This window comes from Phascolarctos cinereus, unplaced genomic scaffold (assembly GCF_003287225.1).
Source record: "Phascolarctos cinereus isolate Bilbo 61053 unplaced genomic scaffold, phaCin_HiC Scaffold_4;HRSCAF=312, whole genome shotgun sequence".
Lineage (NCBI taxonomy): Eukaryota > Metazoa > Chordata > Mammalia > Diprotodontia > Phascolarctidae > Phascolarctos > Phascolarctos cinereus.
This window is the reverse complement of record NW_027555847.1, coordinates 294,088,519-294,114,870: the sequence shown is the minus strand read 5'-3', so window position 1 is coordinate 294,114,870 and position 26,352 is coordinate 294,088,519. Positions and strand designations below refer to the sequence as shown.

Genomic DNA, 26,352 nt, shown 5'->3' with positions numbered 1-26,352 from the left:
GATATTATCATCCCCATTTTTCCAGGCAAGAAACTGAGACTCAAACGTGTCTATGGTCTTACAAGTAGTAGAAGATGGGATTCAGACCCAGGTATTTCCTCGCTCTAAGTGGAACATTGCTTATTCTCCACCACGCTGCCTTGGGCTTAGGATACTGTTGCCATGGTTATTGTAGTGAGATGACTATGCCCAGTCATATTCCAGGGTCTTTTAGCTTTGCTCTTTTTAGAGTAGGTTGTCTTATGTTGTATGTCTCATAATTCTGGTATGTTGATGTTGTCACATAAACATCTTCTGCAAAGCAGGCATACATATTGGGTGACATCTAGATGATATTTAGTCCATATTTTTCAAGAGAAAAAAGGCCCAATTGAGGGCATTGATGGCATAGGTCAAATATTCCATTCCATCAGAGAGTTTTAGTGCTGGAAAGAGATCTTACAGATCGTCCAGCCTAATCTCCTTGTTTTATAAATGAGGGAATTGAGGCCCACACAGGCTGTGACCAGCCAAGTTTATGTATTATGAAGTTATCAATATTGGAAGTATCTCGAAATGAAGCTGACAGGTTGAGAGGTATTTGGATATTGCGGAAAGAGTGTCTAATTTTGAGACTGTTCTGCTACTTCCTAGCTGTGTGACCTTGAGCAAGTTGCTTAACATCTCTGAGCCTCACTTTTCTCATCTGTCAAAGTGAGAGGCCATACAGGAAGTCAGAACATACAGTGAGGAAGAGCTGGATCTGAGTCTTAGCTCTCACAATTATTAGTTGTGTGACCATGGGCAAATCACTTAACTTGTTTGGGCTTCAGGCAGCTTTCTAAAACTAAGCTATAGATGGGTGTGCTCTCCATTGGTGGAGGGAGTTTCCACACTGATGAAGTCATAGGTCCTGCTGACTCTGACCTTCCATTCTCACCTCATAGAGCTGTATGTGAAAACACTTTGTAAAGAGTGAAGTGCTCTATAAAGATAAAGTAGTAGTGTTAGTTTTAATTGTTAAGATCATCATTATACTTAACATTCTAGACTTTTTTCCCCTAATTTTTCTATTTTTAGGCAGCTTAGTGTAATGTATGGAATTCTGGGCCTAGAGTCAGGAAGACCTATATTCAGATGCAGCCTCAGATACTTATTAGCTATGTGACCCTGCCTGGGCTAGTCACTTTTGTTTGCCTCAGTTTCTGCATCTAAAAAATATCTGAGGATAGTAATAGTACCCAGTTTACCTCCCAGGATTGTTATGAGGATCACATGAGATTGTATTTTTAAAGCACTTAGCACAGATCCTGATACATAGTAAGCGCTATATAAATGCTAACTGTTACTAATAATTATTGTTACTGCCAATAGTTTTTATTTTGTGAAGGGGTTGCTTTCCTTTTCTGTTTATATTAGGGGGAACTCATACTTTTGTCAGTAAGTAGACTGGGAAAAAGTTAAATTGGTGTTGAACTGTTAGTATTTTTCTAAAACTTTATAAATGCAGAATTATAAGCATTGTAATGTGATGGTTTGGCACTTGAACAAGTCCCCTCCTCCTGTCTCCCCCCCAAAATAAGTAAATAAAAAGAAAGATTTGTTTCTGCAGCATCAGTACTCAAGTATGGCTAAGTATTTGGGACTAAACAAAACTTTCCCTCAGGCATACTTTACATTAATATTGATTTAGAAAATAAGTGTAATGCATACTCTGCTTATCAATGGCTAGAAACAGTGGACATTATGCAGTGTGCCACAAAAATTCAGTGTTATTACACTTGAGCAGACCCAATTTCCCTTTATCTGTTTGCCTAGAGCTGTAGCATTTTGTAGTGGCCATTCATTGTCACCATTGGACAAACTGAAACCACTAATGACAGAACTTAGAGTTCTGTCATCATTTAGCTTTCTTCCTCAGCAAAGGCAGAATTTGTGTTAAAATGAATTTATTATTAATAAGATAATGAGTTTTTTATATCTTATGTTTTTTATTCTTTATACAGTTGATATGAATATGTGGATTATTTTCGCCTGAGGACACAGCTGTTTTCCGTGTGTGTGTGTGTGTGTGTGTGTGTGTGTGTGTCAGAGTGCCCATGTGCATGGTCATATCAGCAGATACACAGGCTTTCAGCATAGGGGACTTTAGATGGTGTTTTAACCTAGCATTGCCAGCTATCCTATACATCTTTTTAAAAATTTCCTTCTCTTTATTTAATCATGCTGTCTTTTATTTCTCAGGTTAAAAACACTGAACTTCCCAGAAATGTGTGTAATATAATTGAAATCCTCATTGAAGGGCAGTTCTTTGCAGAAGCAGTTGAGGAACTGATTTTTCTACAATCACACTACATCCCTCCAATCTGTCTGCTTCATGCTCTTCTGAGCAACATGCTACAGGTGAGAAAGCAAATGTTTAAGCATGATAAAGCAAAGGAGGATAAACCCTAACTATGTTCCTGGTACCTATTAACAGGTAATCATCTTTTTCAGTACTGTTTTATGAATCCTAAACTGACATCTGGTTTCCGTTTCATAACTTTTTCCTTACACAAAATTCATTTATTTTTCGCTCTCTATATAATTAATCCTTAAGTGTAAGATAGAAACTTCTCAACCCATACAAATGCTTTAGGTCAATTAGAATTTTGTTCAGTAAACTACCTTTCTAGCACATGGATCATATTAATTTTGTTTCAGGGCATAAGGAGAAAAAATTTAAAATGGTTGTTGAGTTGTATTTTGGTGGGGGATCTGGACTTATGATTTGTTCATTATGAATAAAATTTTCACCAAATAACATTAAGTGACAAGCATATGTTAAAAAAAAACTGCTCTCTTAAAGTGATGTCCAATTTGGGAGTGTTACTTCAAGGGGAAACAAAAAATACTTCTAACTGAAATTCTTTCTTGGAGTAGTGAGCTACTTTAGATATTCCCATTTCTGTAGTATTAATAGGGAAAATAGCATTCTCACAAATAATCTGGATCCATCACTTAGAACGACACTTACGGAGATGATAAGTGTCTGTGATCCCACCTGTGATTACTTTAGACTAGTAGCATCAGATTCAAATAGAAACAGATCCCTGTGGGCCTCATATTGACTTAGAAAACCACAAATCAGCATTATCTTTGTCATTTGTATTTTTATTTCTTTTGTTAACCATTTCCCAGTTACATTTTCATCTGGTTCAGAGCACTTTTTTGCTGCCGAGTTTGACACCTCTGCTTTAGACCAGGTAACAACTGAGTCACTGTAATGTTTGCATGGAAAGCTTATACTGCTTTTTTAATTTTTGTTTTCAGTTCTAAATTCTCTCCCTCTCTCCACACCCCTCCCCAACCCACTGAGAAGGCAAGAAATATGATATACCTATTCTTTAAGAGTGCACATTTGCAAGAGAGGTGACCAGGAAGAGGGACACAATGGAGTATGAAATAGGGTGTGCTAAAAAAGCCATTAGTAATCGACTGTTTGCTTTCATTTTATAACAGGGTAACATAAAGACCTTGATTGATCGATACTTCCGTGTTCTGTCAGTTCTTCTGCATCTTCATCCTCCTTGGGAGTCTCCTGCCATGTTGAGTTATTATCTGAAATTTTTTCAATGTCCAAATTGTATGAAAGGAACATGGTCTTTTGTAGAAGTACTTATCAGGTAGGGGAATTTAAGATTGTTAATATAAATTAAAACCATTATGAATATTAGATAAATATGGAGTATGTTATTATAGATAGTTATCTAGAAGAATAATTCTCTCATTAGGAAAATACTTCAGCATTATGAAAATCAGTGATTTCGTTAATATGGGTACTCACCTCCAATTCAAATTGCAACACATCTGTGACTTCATTGAGAGGTTTCTGTGACTGAAAAATTAACCACACTGTGGCAAACCTGGTGATGAACCTTTCTGACCTTACCTGGATTTCTCCTCAGACAAAAGATAGATGGTTAATCACTGGGCCTTTATTTGAAGCCTTTCCATTTTGGTAAATTGTGACAGCTTTCAATCAGATGGCATGGTTTTCAAGAATCCAGGGTCACCTCCATGCCATAGTGAATCATAAAAAAGGACTTCAGAAGATTAGGAAAAGAGTGAATTTATATGTTCAGTAGTCGGCTTTATACAAAGGTAATTTCTTTTATCATATTAAATGATATTAAATCATATTAAATATCATCATTCTTTCAGTCTTCCTAGCCAAAAACCTTAAAATTATCTTTGATTCGTCCCTCTCCAATATACTACAATACAAATTCTGTAATTCTCTTTATAATTAACTCTCAGCCCCCACCCCCATTCCATCACTTTCTGTCTCCATGGCCTTATCACCTCACACTTAGATTACAAGCCTCCTAACTGGTTACCCTAAATCTAGTTTCTTTCCCCACCTCTATCATATCCTTGCCAGGCTAACTGTCCTCAAATACTGTTTTTATCACATTGTTGAGAATTTATAGTAGTTTCCCAGTACCTACCCTGAAGTCCAGGCTTCTGTGCCTGGCATTCAAGACCTTTCTTAATTATGCCCTGTGTTCTCTGTCCCATTCATCCCCAGAACTCACCCTGTGTTATCAAATGCTCCTACTCCTTCAAGGGCCAGCTCGAAGCCCACTTCCTTGTTTGAGTCATCTTTGATCGCTCCGGCCCTCATTAATTCTCCTCTCTCTTTGAACTACTATAGCACTTAAAGTCTTTTTCCCAGAATTTTGTACTTAGTTATGTATAGTGTCTCCAGCTCTTTCATATGTTACAGAATCACAGGATTAAAGAATTTGAACGAACCTCAGAGTTTATCCAGTCCAACCCATTGCTAACCAAGAATCCCCTCTATAGTATTCCCAACAAGTAATGATCCATTCTTTATTTAAAGACCACAAGGGAAGGAAATCCACTACCTCCTGAACATTTTCTCATTGTTTCGAATTTTTCCATAAATTGAGCTAAGATAATCTTCTTTGCAGCTTTTGAACTCATCACACCTGGTGTTGCCCTCTGGAATAGGCAGATCAGATTAAATCCTTCTACGTGAAAACCCTTCTGATATTTAAAGACGTTTCTCCAGACTGAACTCTCACAGTTTAGCCCGAACATCTGGAGTATAGAAAAATCAACTTTGCCTGTATGAGACAGGAAAACATGACTAGATTATGGTTTGACTAAAAATGATTGGTGGGGAGGGTAATGGCTTGCAGGCTGGCTATAAATCAAGAGTGTGATATGACAGCCAAAAAGCTAATGAAGCTGTAGCTACATTGAGATTGCTGCTATTGTCCAGGACCAATAAGGTGGCAGTCCTGCTGAACTGTACCCTGGTCAGATTCTGTCCACGGTGGTTTGGTCAGTTCTGAGTGCTACATTTAGGTAGATCATGTTGGTGAGTATCCCAAGAAGAGCAGCCAGAACAGTATTGGACCTAAGATTCATCAGTGTAAGGATCAGTTTAAAAATTGAGGATGATTACTCTGAGGAAGAGAAGATGGGAGGAAATGAGACCTGTTCTCTGATATCACCTGGAAGGGACTCAGTCTGTTCCACCTGTTCCCAAAGGTAGAACCAGGAACAATGGATAGAAATTACAAAGAATCCAGTGTAGTCCTGCTGTGAAAACAAAAATTTCCTAACAATTAGAACGACACCTAGGTGGAGCAATGGATGGAGTGCTAGACCTGAGGTCAAAACGTCCTGAATTCACATCCTGCCTCAAACATTTAGGAGCTCTGACCCCAGGGAAGTCACTTAACTCAGCCTCAGATTCCTCATCTATAAAATGGGGATAATAATAGCACCTACCTCCCAGGGGTTGTTGTGAGTATCAAACGAGTTAACATACTGAGCTTCATGTGAGTTAACAAGCTTTGCAAACCTTAAACCTTAAAGCAGTCTATGAATACCAGCTATTATTACTATTATTATATAAAAGTAGAATCTGCTGTCTCAAGAGGGATCAGGTTAACCCTTGTTAGAGGGATTCAGGCAATGGCTGGATGACTGTTTGTCAAGTTGGTCTACAAGGGGTCCTGCAGAAAGCTTCTTGCAGAAGGTGGGATTTGAGCTGAATCTTGAGGGAAGTGAGGAGACAGAGGTAAGGAGGGAGAACACTGGAGGATAGCCGCTGAAAAGGTATTGAGTCAAGAGTGGATTGTCATGCTCAAGGAACAGCAAGAAGGCTTGTGTCACTGGATCATAGAGTGTTTGTAGGGGGAGAGGAGTAAAATATAGGAAGACTGGAAATGTAGGAAGGGGCTGGGTTATGAAGAATTTTAAAAGCCAAACAGATGATTTTATATTTGATCCTGGAGATAATAGGGAGCCACTGAATTTATTGAGTAGAGAAGTGGCAGAGTCAGAGCTGACCTTTAGGAAGATCAGTTTGACAGCTGAGTGGAGGATTGACTGGAGTGAGAAGAATTGAAGCCAGAGAGACCAGCCAGAAGACTATTGCAGTAGTCTAGGTATGAGTTGGTAAGAATTTGCACCCGGACAGCTACTGTATGAGTGTAAAGAAGTGTACATAAAGGAAAGATAGTGAAGGTAGAAATGACAAAATTTAGCCCAAAAAAAGTTTTTTTAACACGTGGCATAAATGTGAGAGAAGAGTCAAAGATGACACTCAACTTGTGTACTTGGGTAGCTGAGAGAATACTGGTGCCCTTAATAGTAAGAACTAAGGAGCAGTCAGACAGGTTGGAGGAGAACCAGGAGAGAGCAATGTCACAAAAACCTAAAACAAGAAGCATCAGAATTTAAGAAAACCTTGAAGGTCCAATGAAACATTTTGCTTCAGTTGATGCCCCTGGTTGTTCAAGTGCTAGAGGAGAGAGTATCCAGGAAATGAGATTAATCTACAGTGTCAAAAGCTGCAGAGACATCAAGAAAAATGAAAATTCAGAAAAGGCCATTCAATTTGGCAATTAAGAAATCATTAGTAATTTTGGAGGGAACAGTTTCAGTCAATGATCAAGTCAATCCAACTTAGAAAGGATTTAGAATCAAGTAAGAGGGAAGGAAATAGAGGTATCCTGTGTAGATGGCTTTCTCAAGGAGTTTTCCCAAGAAAGGGAGGAGAGCTACAGAAGCTAGCTAGCCGAAATGGTAAGATCAGGTGAGGATTTTTTAAGGATGGTGAAGACTTGGGCATGTTTGTAGGCAGCTAGGAAGGAGCCAGTTGATCGGGAGAGATTGAAGATTTAGTAAAACAATGAGAGTGATAAAGGGGGCAGCTTGCTGGATTAGACAGGAAGAATGCATGCAAGAGCATTTACCTTAACAAGAAGAGGCACCTTTTCATGAAAGATGGCCAATTCTGTGATTCACCTCCTTCATTTACTCCTCATAGGACACAATCTTGAATCCTTTTACAACCTCTGCCTCACTGTACCTCTTCTGCATCCTTTCTAGCTTATCAATAGCCTTTCTAAATGGTGGGACTCAGAATCAAACATAATTGTACTCTCAGTGTCCTGTCAGGAGGGCAAAGTCTAGTATAGTTTCTAGTAAAACTCTCACTTCCCTTTTTTTGGACACTGCCTCTCTTAGTGTAGCCTAAATTCACATAAATTTTTTTTGCTGCCATATTGCACTGCCAACTCATATGAGCTTGCAGTCTACTAAAATCCTTTCAGCTCTGAATCTGTGATCCTATGATCTTTTCGGGGGGAAAATACCAAAAAAAATTTTTTCCAGAAAAAATTATGTTTTGCCATGCCTTCCCCATCTGTACTTGCAAAGTTAAATGTAGCACTATAGTAGCTCTGCGTTTGATGCTGTGGTATTTACAGTCTTTCCTGACTTCTCCTTTACATCTCCACTCACCCTGCCTTCCCCCACTTCATCCCCCTCCCCAGTCAGTAGTGTTCTGTCCCTCTTGACATTACTTTGTACTTACTTATCTGTGTATATCTTCTATCCTTCTTGAGAGCATAGACTATTCTGGTTTTGTCTTCTTATCTTTTGTCTCCTTACTTACAGTGTGTGCTTAATGAATGTTAGTTGAGTTGAACTGAATCTTAGATTTGGACCCTCATTGCACCTTTTTAGACCTTTTTAGATCCAGACTCTGACACTGAGTAAGTCGAGACAATTATCTTGATTTCAAAGACTTACAGTGCTTACTACAGTATCAAATATATAATCCCTTAGGGAAGAACTCAAGAAGTACTTTTTGGTTGGTTTTTATAATTAATAAATTCTCTCCATGAAAATAGAAACTTTTACATAAATTTAGGAAGGTCTAAAATAATTAGACTGATGAAGAACATATATTTTTCCCCATAAAAATATAAAAAACTCCAGGTGATAGTTAACACTTTTTCAGAAGTACAGTCTATAAGACCAGCTTATAAAATACTGAGATCTGCAGGTTTCTGATGTCAAATGCACTTGATCTGAATACATTTATTCATATATATACACACACACACACACACACACACACACACACACACACACACACTTTTTTACTTTTTTGAAAGTATTGTTTTAGAGACTAGAAACATGGCCTATGAATGTTGAAGTGGGTCATTGTGTAAAATAAATCACAAATTAATCTTTATGGTTTTTCTTTTTATGTAAAATTTTTAAAAGAGCCAAAAGTATTTGAATTGACTCATTTAATTATACTATATTAAATAGATCCATTTGTGATACTTCATTTATTGTAATGCCGAAAATAAACATTGGCAATCACTGACTTAAGGGACTTGACTTACAAATGACCCATATATGTGAACATGTAGTGAAGAAGCCCAAGTCCAGGGTCCCTGCCTGCTCTGGAGAGATGTTGTATTCCTCAGTTCTGCATATATGGGGATTTACTGTTGGAGGGGTTCCTTCTCTCATGCTGATAGTTAAGTCCTGGAAATACTTTTCTATCACTCCCAAAGGTGTTCCTGTCCCCAGATACCACTGCTAGGCAGAGATCTGATCCTGGCATAACAAGTTAGAAATCAGAATAAATTTTCTTAAACAACATTACAAATGCTGGTTAGATGTACTTAAAATGCTTTGGCTATATGATGGATTAAAGTGGATTTTGTGGGCTGGCTTAAGCATTTAACCATAATATTATTTCAGTGGGAAAATATGTGTAAAATTAGCAGATTGAGGTAGATAATTTTAGAGCTCCTATACAACTATGATCCTGGGTCCTGAATTTCAAACAATTAACTTTCAAATGAGTTTTTGGAACATGGGCTATTTGTACGTTAGAGACAGCCTGTTTGCATGTAGCTATAAAAATAGGTATTTTTAAAAATAGCATACAAGTATTTGATTTTTTAAAAACAGTAATATAAATAAACATAGAGGATTATAAATTAAATCTAAAAACTTTGAGGTACACTTGTTTAAGTATTTCTTTGTGTTGAATGTTTCCGAGTTTTTATTTTTGTTCTTTGGGTTTTTGTTTTTATTTCCATTTACCTAATTTATGAAATGAGAGGAGGTTGGACTAGTAGATTATCTCTCTCAGGTTCCTTCCAGCTCTAAAATTCTATTATTCTATGATCCTTTTACCTTGGAAATTAAAATTTTAAGTGATTTCTGTTTTCAAATCCCTTAAAACTAGGGGGGAAAGCAACTACAGACTCAGTGCACGATGTCTTCACTTACTTTAGAGGTGCTACTTCATAGTAACATCGATAATTTTTAAGGGAATTGCTTACTTGTATAGTCAAGAAACTGGGAAAGAAATTGTAATAAAATAGTCACTTTGATTCTTTTGAATTAGGTATTTCATCTGTGACATTTTCTTCGTTAAACTGGATTTCAAATTCCTACACACCTTCTTCATCCACTAATCTTCTCACTCTGTGTACTCTGTTTTCCATTTTACCAGAAAAATCCTCCATAGCAAACCCACGGTTTCTCCATAAAGGATCTGAATATGGCTACTGTGGTTAATCCAGGATAATTATTTTAGAGAAATGTTATCAGGTCTTATTCTTTTAATTCTATATTATTGTATTATATTAATACTAACTTTAATATGTATACCTAAAGAAACCTTTAATGTATTCATACATTTTTACCTAGAATGAACATAATTTATATATCAAAGTCAAATATACTCCTTACAGTATTCATATTTTATTTTCATTGGGTCAGTTACTAGAGCATACATAGTAATGCATTCTGAATGTTTTTTCTTGTTCTTTGGAACAACAGACTATTTGTTAATCCAAAAAGAAATAACTATTAATGTTAGACAGAAGGGGAACAATGTATTAAGTGTAGTACTGGGCCAAAATTGAAATCATAACTTACATGACTGGTGACTGCGGCGTCATAATTATTAACTAAACAGTCACCAAGTATTTATCTAGGGCTTACTTTGTGCTAGCATTGTGCTAGGCCAAGATTTCTAAGACCTGATCTCCTTCACACACACACACACACACACACACACACACACACACACACACACACACGGTTTATAGTCTAGTTAAGGAGCTAAAATAAAGTACCCATTAACTATGGATATCCCTCTGTCCTGAGCCCACTTTTCATTCTCTTTCTCTGTCTCTCTGTGTCTCTCTCTCTGTCTCTCTCTTATTACACGTGCTACATACAACACATTGTCCTAGGGACTACAAAAATGTGTCCTGAGCCCACTTTTCATTCTCTTTCTCTGTCTCTCTGTGTCTCTCTCTCTCTGTCTCTCTCTTATTACACATGCTACATACAACACATTGTCCTAGGGACTACAAAAATGTGTAAGACATTGTCTTGGCTGTTGAGACCAGTCTGTTTGGGGAAACTTGGTTATGTTTTAGCTTTCATTGCCTCTCTGTATCATCTTCAGCCTTTCTCAGTTGTTCTTTTTTCTCTGCCCATAGGTCTTCCCTATACTAAAAAATATCCTTCTTTTGAACCTGCCATGTCATCATCCCTTACCACCTATAACAACTAACTTTCAAAAAAAAAAAGTAGTGTATAATCACTGGCTCTCTTTCTTTACTACTCATTCACTCATCAGCTTCAACGGTACATTGCTACGACTGTATTGAAATTGTTCTCTTCCAGGTCTTAGGTGAACTCATAATTGATAAAAACAATCAGCAATCTCAGTTCTCTTCTTTGACCTGTTTGTAGCATCTGACCTTAATGACTATTCACTGCTTCCTCTTTCCTGATATTCTTTCATAACCACTTTTGGGACATTTATTTCTCCTGTTTCTCCTACTTCTCTTAAAATTCCCTTTTATTTACTAAGATTCCATTTCTTCTCTCCACTCTTTAAGTGTGGGCATCTCACAAGCTCTACCTTCAGATCTCTTTTTCTTTAAATATTCTCTGCTTTAGTAATCACATCCACTCCCATGACTTCATTATCGTCTCTATAAAGAGGACTCAAATATATATATTTCCAGATCCTGCTATTTCTGAGTCCAGGTTTATATTTCCAAATGCCTGGCAGTCATCTCCATCTAGCTATCCCATCACCACCTCAGATTGAAGGTAGTATACTACCCTTGCAAACTGATGAGTACCTCATCATCTTCCCTTCAAAACTTACCCTCCTTCCTACCTCTCCTATTTGTTTGGATCATATCACCATTCCCAAAGTCACCTAAGCATGGACCCTCTGAGTCACCTTTGGCTCTACCCTTCCACTCAGTGCTCCATGTCCAGTCATTTGTCAGGTTCTAGTTATCCTGTCTGCACAATGTAACAAGCATCTGTCTTTTTTCTATCTCCTTTATAGTCGTGCTGGCTCAGAACCTTGCTGCCTCTCATATGAACCATTGTTGCTAAGTCATTTCAGTCATGTCCAACTCTTCAGGACCTCATTTGAGGTTTTCTTGGCAAAGATACTGAAGTGATTTGCCATTTCCTTCTCCAGCTCATTCTACAGATGAGAAAATTGAGGCAAACAGTTAAGTGACATGCTCACTTTATTATAGTCACCTAAATGTTCTGTCTGCCTCTGGTGTCTCCTCTCTTTAGTCCATCCTTCGTACTGCTGCCAAAGTGTTCTTTCTAATCCTTAGGTCTGATCATGTCACTCCTAGTTCAAATATCCTCTTTATTTCCCTCCTTCCCACCCCACATTGTCTTTGCAATAGAACATAAGCTCCTTAACCCAGCATTCAAGGCCTTCCAAAGTCTGGCTTCAGCATCCCTTATTTTACAGTGGCATTCATCTAAAGTTCCAGCTAAACTGGACTCCTCATTCCCCTGTCTCCATGCAGTCTTGTCACTTCTCACTCCTTCTTCCTTTGTACACAGCACCCCTTGCCTGGGACATTCCCTTTTCTGTCTCTGCCTATGAAAATTCTCATCTTCCTTCATGGCTGAGCTGAGGTATAAACTCATCCTGCTTTGATGCCTTCTCTGAACCTCTAGGGCAATTCATTCTTGCTTCTTATGCCCCTCTTTCACTTTTCCTGTTCAGTATCACTTATAATTATTTGTGTACATATTAGTTTAGGGGTTGTTAACCTGTGGTCCATGGACTTGAATGGAGGGAGAGGTTAAATCTTTACTTAAATATAGCTGATTTCCTTTGTACTCCATTGTAATTTATTTTATACTTTTGAAAATATTATTCTGCAAAGAGGCGTCACCAGAATACCAGAAGGGTCCATGACACAAAGAAGTGAAGAACCCCAATATACTCATCTCCCTACTAGATAGCAACTCATTAATAGCAGAGACTGTCAATTTTCATTTATCTCCTCAGGGCCCTGTTTGTAGGCATTTAATAAATGTTGGCTGAATAGAATTGAAATCTTTTCTTCTCTTCTCATCCCTTAACCTCCACCTACCTCCCGATTCTCTGTCTCCAAAGCCAGTGATTTTTCCATTCTACCAAACATCTTCTCTCAGGGGGTTTGGTGGGATGTTAGGCAGGAGCCTTATATTCAGAGAGCTGTCTGGGCTAAAACTAAGTGGTTTGTGTTTTAAAGTGGTAGTTGGAGAGGGAAGTTGGAATCAAGTTGTGGAGGGCCTTGTTTGCTAGCCTAGTTTGAAGAATATTCTCAGCTGAGCCATGGTTTGTCGTAGTAATAATAATAGATATCACTTAGAACCTTAAGGTTTGCAAAGTGCTTTTACATATATTATCTCATTTGAGCCTCACAACAACCCTAGGAAATAAATGCTAGTATTATCCCCAGTTCACAGATGAGAAAATTGAGGCTAAGAAAGGGTAAGTGACTTTCCCAGAGTCACAGAGGTAGTAAGTGTTTGAGGCAGGATTTGAACTCAGGTCTAGCCTAATTCCAAGTCCGGCACTCTATGAACTATACCACCTAGCTACCTCATAGTAGATGGGGGGGGAGATGATGAGAAACCGTGTATAAACAACATAATACAGCCAGCATAAGTGAACAGAAAATGAGAGTACAGTCATAAAATGACATTACCAATAGTGTTGACATATAAATTTGGAAGAAATTATCTTTTCATCCTATCTCTGTGGCTCATTGGATCATAGATGGAAAACTGGAAGGGACCTCAGAGACTGTCCAGTTAAGCCCCTTCGTTTTTCAGATGAAGAAACTGAAGCCCAGTAAGGTTGTGACTTGCCCAGGGTCATACACGTCTGACTTCAGAGTCCCCTGTTCTTCCCATTATACCTCCATGACTCTGTGCCTCTGAGTAATCTGACTCTTACCTACTCTATGAGAAACACTGGAGAAGATGAAAAGGAACAAAATTGTGATTTTTTTTAAACTTCATAACTATGCTTTGTTAAACAGTGAACATAGAGATGATTTTGTAGGAAGAGGAAGGTAAAGTTGAAAGCACTAAATATTCAAGGTAATTTTTTATTTGCTAAGGGCCTACACCAATTAAGTTCAGTATTCATCATTCTCCCATTTATCAGAGCAATAAGAAAGATGTGAAGACAATAACACAAGACAGTTGAACATTGCAATCACTGAGAAGAATTAGAGAAATTAGGTCGGTATTCTTTAAAACATGCAATGATAAAATATACCGATTGCTAGAAGTAATAGAAGGATAACTGCTGGAGGGTTCGACCTGTCATTACGTTTATAAAGGAGGCACAAATATTAATCATGTAGCTTTGTTTAACTTGTTCCATAATTTGTTGATCAAACTGTTATTTAAACTCTGGCATTATTTTAAAAGAGGCACTTGTTCATCAATTAATCAGTGAATTTGTTTGAATCTTGAAGATTCTTGGGTTCTTGTTTTTCAGGTCTTGCCTCTTCAGTGAAAGTTTTTGTCACCCAATTCCAGAAGGAGTTGTGTCCAAGATGCTCAAGCCGTCATTACTAACATTCTTGTTCAAGCTAATGAAAAGCGAAGTCCAGCATCTGAATCACAAGTGAGTTTTTACACAAAGGGGACATTTCTTCCTTCATTTGCATTGTTCTTGTATGCCCATTTTCTACTTTATTTCTAAAGTTTTGTCCAGAAAGTCATTCATCTTTCGTGTCTATTTTGGTCCAGTTATTTAAGGTTGGATTGTTGTTCTGAGTTTTGGGGTTGGTTTTTTTTAAGTTTTTGGCATTAAAGATTAATTCTGTCAGCAGTAGAGTGATGGTTTATCTAGCCTTTTTTCTGTTTCACAGTTCACATTTTATTTTCACCAAGTTATATATTTGGATAGGTGTTTAATTTTATATCACAAAGGTGTGAGGCTTTTCATTTTTCAGGTTTTAATTTTTATTCTTTAGTAATTGAATGCTTAAGTGAAAAATCCTTCTTGGGCATAACACTCATTTATTCAGTTTGTACATGTAAGTGTTGAAAAGTTTCATCTCCATATTCTGAAACTGAACATCCAATACATATGCATTGTTGGTTGTTTTATAGCCTGATACTCTGTTTTTTCATCTCTTCTTCATTATTATAATTCTGTTTATTCAACTTTAGCATAGCATTTGAGTTATTTCAGTTTGACTGATTGTCATTGTTACTTTACACATGACTCATCAAAAATAGTGATAGTTCTATATTTAAAAACTGCTAAACTTGTTTGTGTTTTGACAAGAGACTTGATACTTTCTCCCAAGTAACTACAATAATCAAATTAACTTACATTTAAGTTTTGTTCATTTTTTTCCTAGGTTATATGAAGAGGCAGATTCTCAGAGCCTAAAAGTCCCAGAACAGGCTTTTCTTCTTGAAACCTTCTGGTCTGGAAATGAAACCTCAGTATTTTTTACCGAGCCAATAATTATGCTTTTGGATTGGACTGTATATTCTCAAAAACAAAAATTCAGATCTAACGATGTGAGTAGAATTCGCTTTACCATGATGACTAAAAATAACTGGTCTATAAAGAAAAAAAGTGCTTCTGATCATTCATCCTTTTCTCTGCCTTTCCTGCCTCTCTAGTTTACTCTTCCTTGGGGTAAAAAAAAATTTATATAGATATATAGATATAGATATAGATATATATCTGCCATACATGCATAAGCATATCTATTTGCTGCAGAGTTTTAGAGTGAAAAGTCTGGGATTAAAGGCTATAGACATTACCTACTAAATGTAAGATGCTAATTACATGCTATTATTGCTTGCTGTTTCTAATCTTTTCACTTTATGTACATTTCAATGCATAAAGAAAACAGATAAAGAGATATGCCAAACCATAAAGGTTTTCAGAATGTGACTGGGGAAATAACAAATGAGTTCTTAAAAAAAAATCTTAAAGGCTATCAAAGGATCATTATTCTGATTTCTCATCTTGACCAGTGCCTCCCATCCTAGTCATTCTTTCTCTCTATAAACACCCAATAGTCTTTTTTTCCAGCAGTTCAGGCAATTAAAGTAGCAATTGAACTTAGTTCTTATTTTCCTAAGTCTTGGAAGATCATAGATATGAGCTTCTCAGATAGTTCCAAGTTTTATTTATTGTTCTTAATTTCTCTCTGTCAATTCAAATATTGCTATGATTTCTCATTCCCTAAATTAGTTATAATAGATCCATTTTTTACCTGAGTCAGTCTTTGACTTTTTATCCGAACTTATACTTTGAAAGCTGATAGGCTGTCTGATTAGCAGTAAAAACAGGACAAAAAACATTTCTACTTACCCCACGTGCAAAAGAGAAAGGAGGAAGGCTTGAGCAGTGAATGGAAGAGGGATGGTTGGAGAGTTACCATGGGCTACTTCCTTAATTTCATTTAAACATTAATACTGTTAGTTTTCTAGTGGCCAATGTCCAGCTGAACTTTAAATCTGCTTTGGGTTAAAGAATTTTTTTGCTTGATGATTTGGTGCATACTAAAGAATCGAAGGTGTGAAGGTATGACTTGATACTTAACTCTTGAAAATATTAAGTAATGAGGCTCCACCTCACATTGTTCAGATTGGCAGGGACGACAAAAAGTAGTAATAGTCAGTGTTGGAGGGGCTGTGGAAAGACAAGAACACTGATATATTTTTGATGGAGCTATAAAGTGGTCTAACCATTCCATTTAACAGTTTTGAATTATAATAATAAAGTGCCTAAAATATCCATGCCCTTTGATCCACAAATTTTTCTATCTGACATATACCCCAAGGTAATCAAAGAGAGAAACACTAAAATATTTTATAGTAGCAGTTTTTGTAGAAGCAATAACTCTAATCAAAGTAGATGGCCACTAATTAGTGAGTAGCTAAGCAAATTGTGGTACATGAAAGTAATGGAATATTATTGCACAGTAAGAAATGGTGATTATGAAAATTATAGGGGGCAGCTAGGTGGCGCAGTGGATAGAGCGCCTGAGTTCAAATGCAGCCTCAGACACATAACACTTGACACTTACTAGCTGTGTGACCTTGGGCAAGTCACTTAACCCCAATTGCCTAAAAAAAAAAAATTATAGAGAAGCATGAGACTTACATGAACTGATGCACAATTAAATAAGCAGAACCAGTAAAACAAGAAACACAGTTACGATAATGTTAGTGGAGAGAACTCCCATACACCCTCTGCCCGTCAAAAAAAACCCTGAGTAGAGTATAATTATAATAACTAAGCCTGGTCCCTAAGAAGAGTTCAGAAAAACAATGAGTATGTAACATTGCCTATACCTTCAGACTGAATGTGTGTATTTTTAAGTTTTGTTGAACTCTTTTTTTTCCTCTCCCTTATTCTTTATTACAGTAGATGATTTTCTGGGGGAGAGGAGTATGTGTGTGTGTGAATGTATACTTACATTTATACATATGTATGTATTCATATATTTATATGAAATGAAAGATATAAAAACAAAAGGTTTTAGTAATATTTCTTTAGAAAGGAATAAAAACTCAGTAGATATGATCCTTGCTGTCAAAGGAAAATAAATTAGAACCATGACTTCTCTCAATACAGTAATGAATTATTTGGTTATATGTGTTCTACTGTATAATTTTAATATGAAACTCCCCACTGTCTCAGATTTCTCAGTATCTCTGAGTTCAGCCTCCTATTTTATTGTGAAAAACCTAGATGCATTTGGGTCAAGATTGCCACATTGACCCAAACCAAGTCACCTCCCACAAACATTTATGCTCACTTTGGTACTCTAAGGGGCCTCATGTATATGAGTACTTCCTCTAATGATGCAGATTACAGCCCATGCACATCTTCTCATTCTGTTTTGTTCTTTTCCATATGAAAAATCCTTCGTGGAGAATGCTGTATATAATCATGTCAGTCTTTTACATTTCAAAGATACCAGTGTAGCATCTGTGCTATTCGTTATGCCAACCTCTCAGCCAGCCTACTAGAATTAGTGAGAATATTAATATGATCTCATTAATTCCCATGTGAATTTAAATGACAAACTCAAATGACAGAAATCAGGAAGACCCGAGTTCATATCAGGCCTCAGACTCTTACTAGCTGTGTGACTCTGAGCGACTCACTTTTTCTCTGTCTGCCCCCAACTTCCTCATCTATAAAACAGGAATAAGAATAACACCTACCCCACAGGGGGTTTGTGGTGATCAAATGAAACAGTATCTGTAGAGTGTTTTGCAAACCTTAAAGCAGTACATAAATGTTAGCTGTAGTGATGATGACAATGACAGTTGTCCAGCTTTTTAAAAAAAATACAGGAAATTATATTAAGTTATAAAGGCAGGAGATAGCAATTTGATTCTGAACCATCATAGCACCTGTGGCCATTTTCAGGGTTACACAGGACATCCAAGGCAGAGTCTGTTATTAGATTTTTATTTACCTGTGAGTTGTGTGAAAAGAAAGTATAGAAGCATGTACACCTCTGTCGGTCCATGGTTCATGATTCCCATGTGTAGGAACTGATGATGAGTATTTTGAATATCTGCTTCCTTAACCCATATTGTAATATTCTAACACAATTTTCATGATTGACGAAGAGAACCATTACCAAAGTGTGTATCTGTATTACTGAAATACCTTGTTGATTTTTAATTTCTCATCAAAATACATTTTAACAGTAGTGTTTTACACTTACATGCTACTGTAGTTCATGATGTGTTTTATATGTAACATCTCACTGGATCCTGAGAGATATTACTGTAAAGGTGACATGTGCTATACCAGTTTCACAGGTGAGGAGACAGATGTTCAGAGTAGAGAAGTATCTTGCCAAAAGTCATGTAGCCAGTAAGAGACTGAATTGGGACTTGAACACAGGTCTTAGGATCCAAAACCCAGAACTTTTCACTGTATGTATCACACTGCATTTTATTATAGTTACTTCAGGGATGACATTGCATTTAGCTCAAGTTGTTATAAAAAGTTTGAGACTCTGGTTAGGTATTTAAACTTTCTAATCAGAAGTAACCATTCATCTAAAGTGGAGCAGAATCCCAAGGGAGTGATGAAGTAAATGTGATGTATAACTTCTTATACATCTAATGCATTCTCAGTAGCCCTCCTCAGATACATGGAGGTGACCGTATCTTGTCAGAAGCACAGTCTTTGGGAGGTCCTACAGATCTAATAAGACATCAAGTGTGATCCCCAAAACAAACCCTGTCTGTTGTCCAAAAAAAGGGCCATGTTCCAAGGGTTTCATCACCAGAAAATTGCCTTTTAGAAATTGGATTTTTCAAACCACACAACCCCAAAAACCCACTTATTAAGGCAGAGATGCAATGCAGTTTGCAATGGTAGACAATTACTCCCAGATGAAATTACAAGGATTCTTGAAGGGTGGAAATTCATATATATATATATATAATATATATACACACACACACACACACACACATATATACACACACACACACATATATATACATACATATACATATATATACATATATATATATATATGTAAAATGATGCATAGCACCAGAAATATGATGGCACCATATTTCCTTAGTTTTTCTGTTTCATATTAGTGAGATTACAGATCACAAGTGTGGAAACAGAAACATGTAATGAATGATATGTGTCTGGAATTTCAGGCAAGTCCCAAATGAGGATTGTTTCCTTCTGAGGTCATGCCTCAAGGTGAGTGATGCTGTTTGTATCAGTGCAAGATGTGTGATTAGGATGCACCAGACCTCCACGTAAAAGATTCCCAGTAACATCACATCCAAGCTTGTTCATTAAATAAATATATAGCAAAACTATTTGTAAACTGTTGACTAGAAATTAACTAGCTATGCTATTATTTGTCTATATAATGTGCATAAAATGGCAAGCTTTCAAATTAACAGGAAAATTTGTAGATACTGAATAATTTAGAAAGCTTCTTTGGATCTCCTTATTTTCAGTCCCTGATAGGAGCTCTAAAGCTTAGCCTCAGCCTAACCTGAGGTCTCCTTCAATGCAATTTCAGGCCTCTGAGAGCCTTGAGTATGTCAGAAAAGTCTCCCTTTAAGATATTCACTCTACCTGACCATCTTTGTGGATACTCTTTTAATTTTCCCTCTCTGCCTATCTACCCTTCCCTTTTCCCCACACTATGTAGAAATATTTTAGCTAAAGGTTTCTTAAAGGTCACCTGTATTTTCTTTTTTTTAACTCATACAATAACCAGTCAGGAGAAGGCAGCATGTTAGATAAAACTCCATACAAGAGGACAGAACACACCTTACAGGATGAGAAGGAGGGACCTTCCATTTATAGAACAGGAAGGGAGGAAGATGATGTCTGTCATTGTAGGCAGTACACCAATTGAAGTACCAATGTCCTATAATCTCCAAATCAAGCAAGATTCTCCCAGATCAGATCGAATTTCATCATAACAAGTCATTGCAACCTGGAGGAGATAAAAGGAAACTATCGTGATCTCTGTCAGTTTTACCTACAGCCAGAAGGAATCTAATTGTAGAATGTTTTTGCCATTACTCCCAAGGAACTGTTGACCCTTCCTGTTATTCGGTTAGTAAAACCATTACGTACGCTGCCAGGAAAGCCTAAAAGGGCAGTGTTTTACATGTAAGCTGGCCTCAAGTCTTACTGACCTTATTCAGCATCAGAAACCTCAGTATTAACATTGTAAACTTTCCTATTCATTAATTTGTTTGTGATTTACATGTGGCAAGGTCTGACGTAGACTTTCATTTATAAAATACCTCGTAGTTTCAAAGCAATGTATTCAAAGATAATTGAGACAATCCCTTAGTAATTAGTGTCTAAAATATATGTGCCTTAACTTATAATATATTTTTCTGTAGTTGGATAAACTTAATAGCTGTTTAAGGGGAGGGGGCGGGGTGTCATACAATAATAACACTTACCTCCCAAGGTTGTTGGGTGGATCAAGTGAGATAATAATTGTAATGTGCTTAGCACAATGCCTTGTACAAAGTAAGTGCTATATAAATTTAGCTATTATTATATAATAATAATTATATAAGATATAATTATGCAATATATGAATTATTACATATTATATATTATATAAATTTTATATATAATTATAGAATAATAATAAGGGGCAAGGGACAGTAAGAGGTGAGCAGAATAATGCCCATTCAATATCATAGCATTAGTTTGCTATCAATTTTAGGATTTCATTTAGGCATTTGTCAGAGATATGATTTAAATAGACGTGTGGTTTTTGTTTTTTATTTGTTTTTAATTGGCTCCTGGCATCTGTTCTAAGATTCGGGGGCTAAAAAGGGAATTCTGCAGAAAAAATATGTAGGGTTCTCTGTACCTTGTCCCCTTGTCCTGGCCACGGTCCTATGATTCAGTTGTTCTTCTACAGGGTAACTGGGGACTCAGGCCCCTTACTATGTGACAGTTGAAACTGGTGAGTAGGCACTCTCAGTGTGTGTGTCTGGCTTAAAAAAAAGCATGGTTGCATAAGGGTACAGAAGCAGAAAACACTCATTTATAACTAGAACTAAATATAGTACTCTCATCTTTAAATGAGAGGATGTAGGATAGAGCTGGTAACTTCTTTATAGGTTATCACGTGCTTGCTCAGCTTAATCTGCCTTTCATTTATTTTTTTAAATGCTAAAATCATTACAGATAAAAAGGTCTTTTCATTTTGTGGAACATTTCTTCCTTTCTTCCATTTGATTGTATTAGATGAAACTGCTCATTATATCTGAAGACAATAATATAGACCACAGCATTTTTCACAGTTTACTAAATCACCAAAGGACTACTACCAATGTGAAAATGCTTAGAAAGCAGACTAAAGTTGTAAATAGTAAAAGATTTTATGTACTTAGCTTGAAGATTTTCATTACACTTTATAAACAAGAGCAACATATTTGTTTAGCAGTTACTGCCACGTAAATTGTAGCATTATTAGATATTAGAGAACTAGCCTTAAACATTTCAAATTAGTATTTTATTTCTTAAGCCTTGATTAGGATTTTTTATTCATATGAACTTTTTCTATTAAGTTAATTTTCACTGCTAGAATTCATTCTTGTACTTAATTCAATCTCTTTGGCAGTTTTCAATTTAAAGAATTCCATGCATGTTCACAGACATCACTTTCAGTAGGGTAAAGCATTTTGTTTCTTGATTTACAGCATTGAAGCATTCATTTAAGTCATTAGCTAAACAGAAGTCCTCAGTTTATGCTAATGTTGTTTTGTCATAATGTCAGTCAGCCAGTCTTGCCAAATGACATTGTGGCAGTGAATTTCATTGTCATGAATCTGAGAGTGCTTTGGGCTTTCCTTGGCAAAGGGCAGAGGTGGGGTGTGTCTCTTATTCTCAAGGAGCTGCAAATTCAACATGGGCAACAGCTACAGAGCTTAGTAGCTTGTCTGTATCATTTCTCCTTGGGACAGCATTATACAGTGCATAGAGGTAACTCTAGAATTGCAGAAAACAAGAAAACCAAATGAGGCTATATGTTTTTTATACTTTTATAAAATATCTCTTCAGTCTCCAACTATTGGTTATTCTTTTCTTTTTCCTTTTTTTTCTTTCTTCCTTTCTTCTTTTTTTCTTATAATTGTCAGTAAGAAAGAGAAGGTAGTGTGGTGTAATGGATAAAGTCAGTGGCTCTGGATTCAGAGAACCTGGATTCATATCCATCCTCTGATACTTTACTTTTGTGTGACCTTGGCCAAGTTACTATTCCTCACCCTCTTCATCCATAAATGAAGAAGTTGTACCAGGTGGCCTCTGAGATCTCTTTGAGCTATCCAACTATGATCTAATGTTGGCTGCCATCTTTTTTCTAAAATTCCTGAGATATCTTTTCCTTCCTGTTATTATCTTGCTACGTGAAAAAAATAAAACTCTTGTTTAAAGAGAATCTTAAGTATTACCTAGTTAAACCTCTTTATTTTACAAATGGGAAAACTGTGCTTCAGAAACATAGTCACTTAGCAGAATTCACATTGCTGTTCTGTGATAGAGCTCTAATTATGGCCCAGGTTATCTAGCTCTTAATTATAGATTCTTTCTACTACAACACTCTGTCTCTCCTGTGTTAAAGCACTATTGTATTCAAATCCTACCTCAGACGTTTAGGAACTGTGTAACCATGGGCAGATCCCTCAATATAGCTGGGCCTTAGTTTTCTCATCCAGAAAGCAAGGGACAGTTATACCTGCAGTGCTTACTTTGATGTGAAGGTGAAATGAAATAATGTTCGTTAAATATTTGTAAACCTTCAAGCACAGTATAACTGTCAACTCCTATTATTGTTTTGAAAGGGTTGGCAGTACATTAAATTACTGTCTTATTCCATTTTATTGTACTGGTGAAGCTCTTGTCTCTAGTAGCCTGTTGTAGGCTCATCCACAAGGGTGAAGGTCAAGAACCTGGACTAGAAGTCAAAAGACCTCTTTTAGTTTTAATTACCCCCTCTTTTCTGTCAAAAAAAGCCATGCCACTAAACCCTTTTTAGCCTGAGTTTCCTACTGTCTCTATAAAATGGGAATGATAGTATCTACCCTGCCTCCGTCATAGGATTGTTCTGAAGAGCAGCTGAAATCGTGCTCATGGAAAGTGCTTTGAAAAAGGGTTGGTATATGACCAGTGTGCCTAATTATTTTACTGCTTGCCTATACTTACATGTTACAGGTAAGAGTGCCTGTTTGGGTTGCAAAGCTAGGCTAGTGGGTAGTTATAGAGATGCAATTTTTAAAAAGAGCATCAATAAAAATTAAAAAAGGGAAGTGAAAAGATACTCGGAAGGGACAAAAAAAAAGTCAGGGCAATGTTACTACTATGTTAAATTCAATATACACTTTAAAAAATAAACTGCATCACAGCAACTTATGATTTTATGTGCAATCTTTTTGTTATTTTATACTAAAATGTGTATTTTGGTGATGATTGTTAAGTTCATCACAAAAGTAAATTAGAACAACTCATGTTGGCCTGTGCAAGTAAGGTTATTATCTTAACTGGTCAGATCATGAACACCTTACTTGGTATTGCTCTGGTTAATTAAATATTCTAGCTGTTATTAATCAGTATTCTGGTTAACTCAGTATTCTAGTTAATAGTTATTAGCAATATTCAGAAAGTGACAGCAAAGTAAAACATACTCAACAATAAAACTTTATTGAACCACACTTCATTTTATTAAGGACTTGTGGTTTCTTCTGTATGGTAACTCCTTCCAACTTAGTGAGATGCCTGAGGCAGTGTCGTAATTGTGTAGCTAGCAAAATGTCAGAAGCAGAACCCAGGGCTTGCTACCTCCTAGGACAGCTCTGTCTTCATCTCTATGCTGCTTCTCTATGCTGAGTATTATTTTTCCTCAGCAATTCAAGGAAGCCACATAGAATGATGCAAAAACTTAACGGCACAGCTATGAACATCAGTTTTCATTGTGTTCCCAAAGTACAAATACAGTTAGCACTGTTGGACGGTATGTAGGGTAACAGAACAATTATTATGTTAGCAAACAGCTCCCAAATTTATCGTTTAGCAAATGAATCATTTTCTTGTTCATTCGTTGTGTTTTCTTCTGGATTATTGATTTAGAGCCAGGAGATCCTGAAGGGTCATCTGGTACAGCCTCTCATTTCATAAATGAGGAAACTGAGGCTCAGAGACTTTAGCCAGTTGGCCCAATGACACATACAGAGAGTAAGCAACAGAGCTGGCATTCCAATCCAATTCCACTATTACAACTGCTTTCTCCAAAGCAGTTTCTACAGTATATATACCCACTGTGTGACTATTTGAACATAAATTGCATAAATAAATGACTTCAGTACTTTGTAGCCCAGTATATATAGTGCTGGACTTAGAGTCAGGAAGGCCTGGATTCAAATATTGCCTCTGACTTTTAATGTCTGTGTGACCATGAGCAAATCCCTTAATCTCTCTGAGTCTCAGGTAACTCTTTAAGACTTGTACTAACTCCTAGATACTTGTGGTCTTTATGACTAGAGGAAGTTCTCAAATTTTAGAACAATGTGTAAATGTCCATTATCTGTATCCTCTTTGATGTGGGTCTTTCCACAACCTCAAGTAAGAGAACTAGTTATAACGAGAGGGAACCAAGACCCTTGAGTTAAAATTCTTCCTTTTATAAGACCAATGGGTGTTTACTAGCATATGTGATATTAGGGTATGAAACCTTGGCTAGGACAGTCCTAAGCAGGTTCTAGGACCTGCTACATCAATTTCCGGTGTGTCTTAGAACCAGCTCCTACACCTTCTAAGCACTGCAGAGTTTCAAAGGTTCTGATCCTTTTTTCTATCATCAGCCTGGGGAAGCCTATAGAGCCCTTTCTTAGAAAAATATTTTTAAATAGGAAGGGTAAGAAAGAAGCATTTATATAGTGCCTACTATGTACCAGGCCAATGTTAAGTGCTTTTTACAAATTAATATTTTACAGTTGAAAAAACAGGTAAACAGATTAAGTAACCAGCCCAGGGTTATAGAGCTATTAGGTATGTGAGGCCAAATTTGAACTCAGATCGTCTTGACTGTAGGCACAGTATTCTGTCTGCTACAATACCAACTGCCTTCCTAAAGGGCATAAAATAAAATACATAGGATTACAAAGAAAATCAATTAAACTGAAGTACAGTTATAAAAAAAAAATTTCTTAAGTTCATTGACCCCAGGTTAAGAACCGTTGCTAAGGTAGGAGTGTGTGTGTGTGTGTGTGTGTGTGTGTGTGTGTGTGTGATGAAGAAAAGTAGGTTAGCAGAGAACACTCACATTTTGCCATCATCCTTTTTTGTCTTCTCCCTGAAATCATCTCTTTTTCCTTGAAAAAGTTAATCTGAACAGTCAGCTTGGACGTTGGACAATGGTGGGTTTCGGTAACCTAAGGGCACTGCTACCAGCACTCAGTTGTGAAAAGTGCAGTAGGATCTGCCTAACCAGAGAAGAGAAGGGTCAGAGCAGGTCACTTAGAACTCCTAAAATTGTAGGGGATAAATCAATCAATCAACAACAAGCATTTTATAAAACTCCTACTGTGTGACAGGTCCTAAGGATATTCGCTTACCAAATAGAGGAAGTAAAGAGAAGTTAGCAATGTCATCATCTTACTTTCCTACAAAGAACCTAAAGTATTTTGAGAGAAAAGCAGGGTATTTTATTTTTATTTAAATCAATTTAATGTTTTCTGAATGAAAATATACATTTCTGGAACTCAGTTACCTTAGTTCTTAATAAATTTCATGCGTGAAGAATAAAGTACATTTATACCCAATTCTAGTAACAAGAAAGACTTGATGACTATTACTATCAGCTTGTAGAGGAGCTTAATAATATTGAATTTAGAAAGGGCAAAAATCAACCAACACTTACACTTTGTTTTTCTTAACTGTTAAATATCTATAGACATATTCATGATGGGCAGTGTAGATTTGATTTACATCTAATCATTAGTAAAGAAGACTCAATTTAATCAATTTTTTCAGTAGCAGAATTTGTTTGAAGCCTTAATCTCTATTTTTCACAACTCATTTCATTTTTAACAAACTCTAAGTAATGGAGATGGGTTCTCTTTCTATTTTACTTTGTGTCTAGAAATGCTTATTTTCTGTAGTGTTAAATTCAAAAT

General features: G+C 36.6%; 1 protein-coding gene across 7 annotated transcripts in view; it reads left to right on the top strand.

Moving 5' to 3' along the window:
* Positions 1 to 26,352, top strand: part of SLF1 (SMC5/6 complex localization factor 1) — a 91,081-nt gene that overhangs the window by 38,692 nt on the left and 26,037 nt on the right. For all 7 annotated transcript variants that reach the window (XM_021008669.2, XM_021008655.2, XM_021008654.2 and 4 more), the window contains 4 exons: positions 2,224 to 2,382; positions 3,481 to 3,644; positions 14,165 to 14,293; positions 15,039 to 15,204. In XM_021008669.2, coding sequence (XP_020864328.1) covers positions 2,224 to 2,382; positions 3,481 to 3,644; positions 14,165 to 14,293; positions 15,039 to 15,204 — 618 coding nt within the window. The remainder of the gene's footprint in view (positions 1 to 2,223; positions 2,383 to 3,480; positions 3,645 to 14,164; positions 14,294 to 15,038; positions 15,205 to 26,352) is intronic.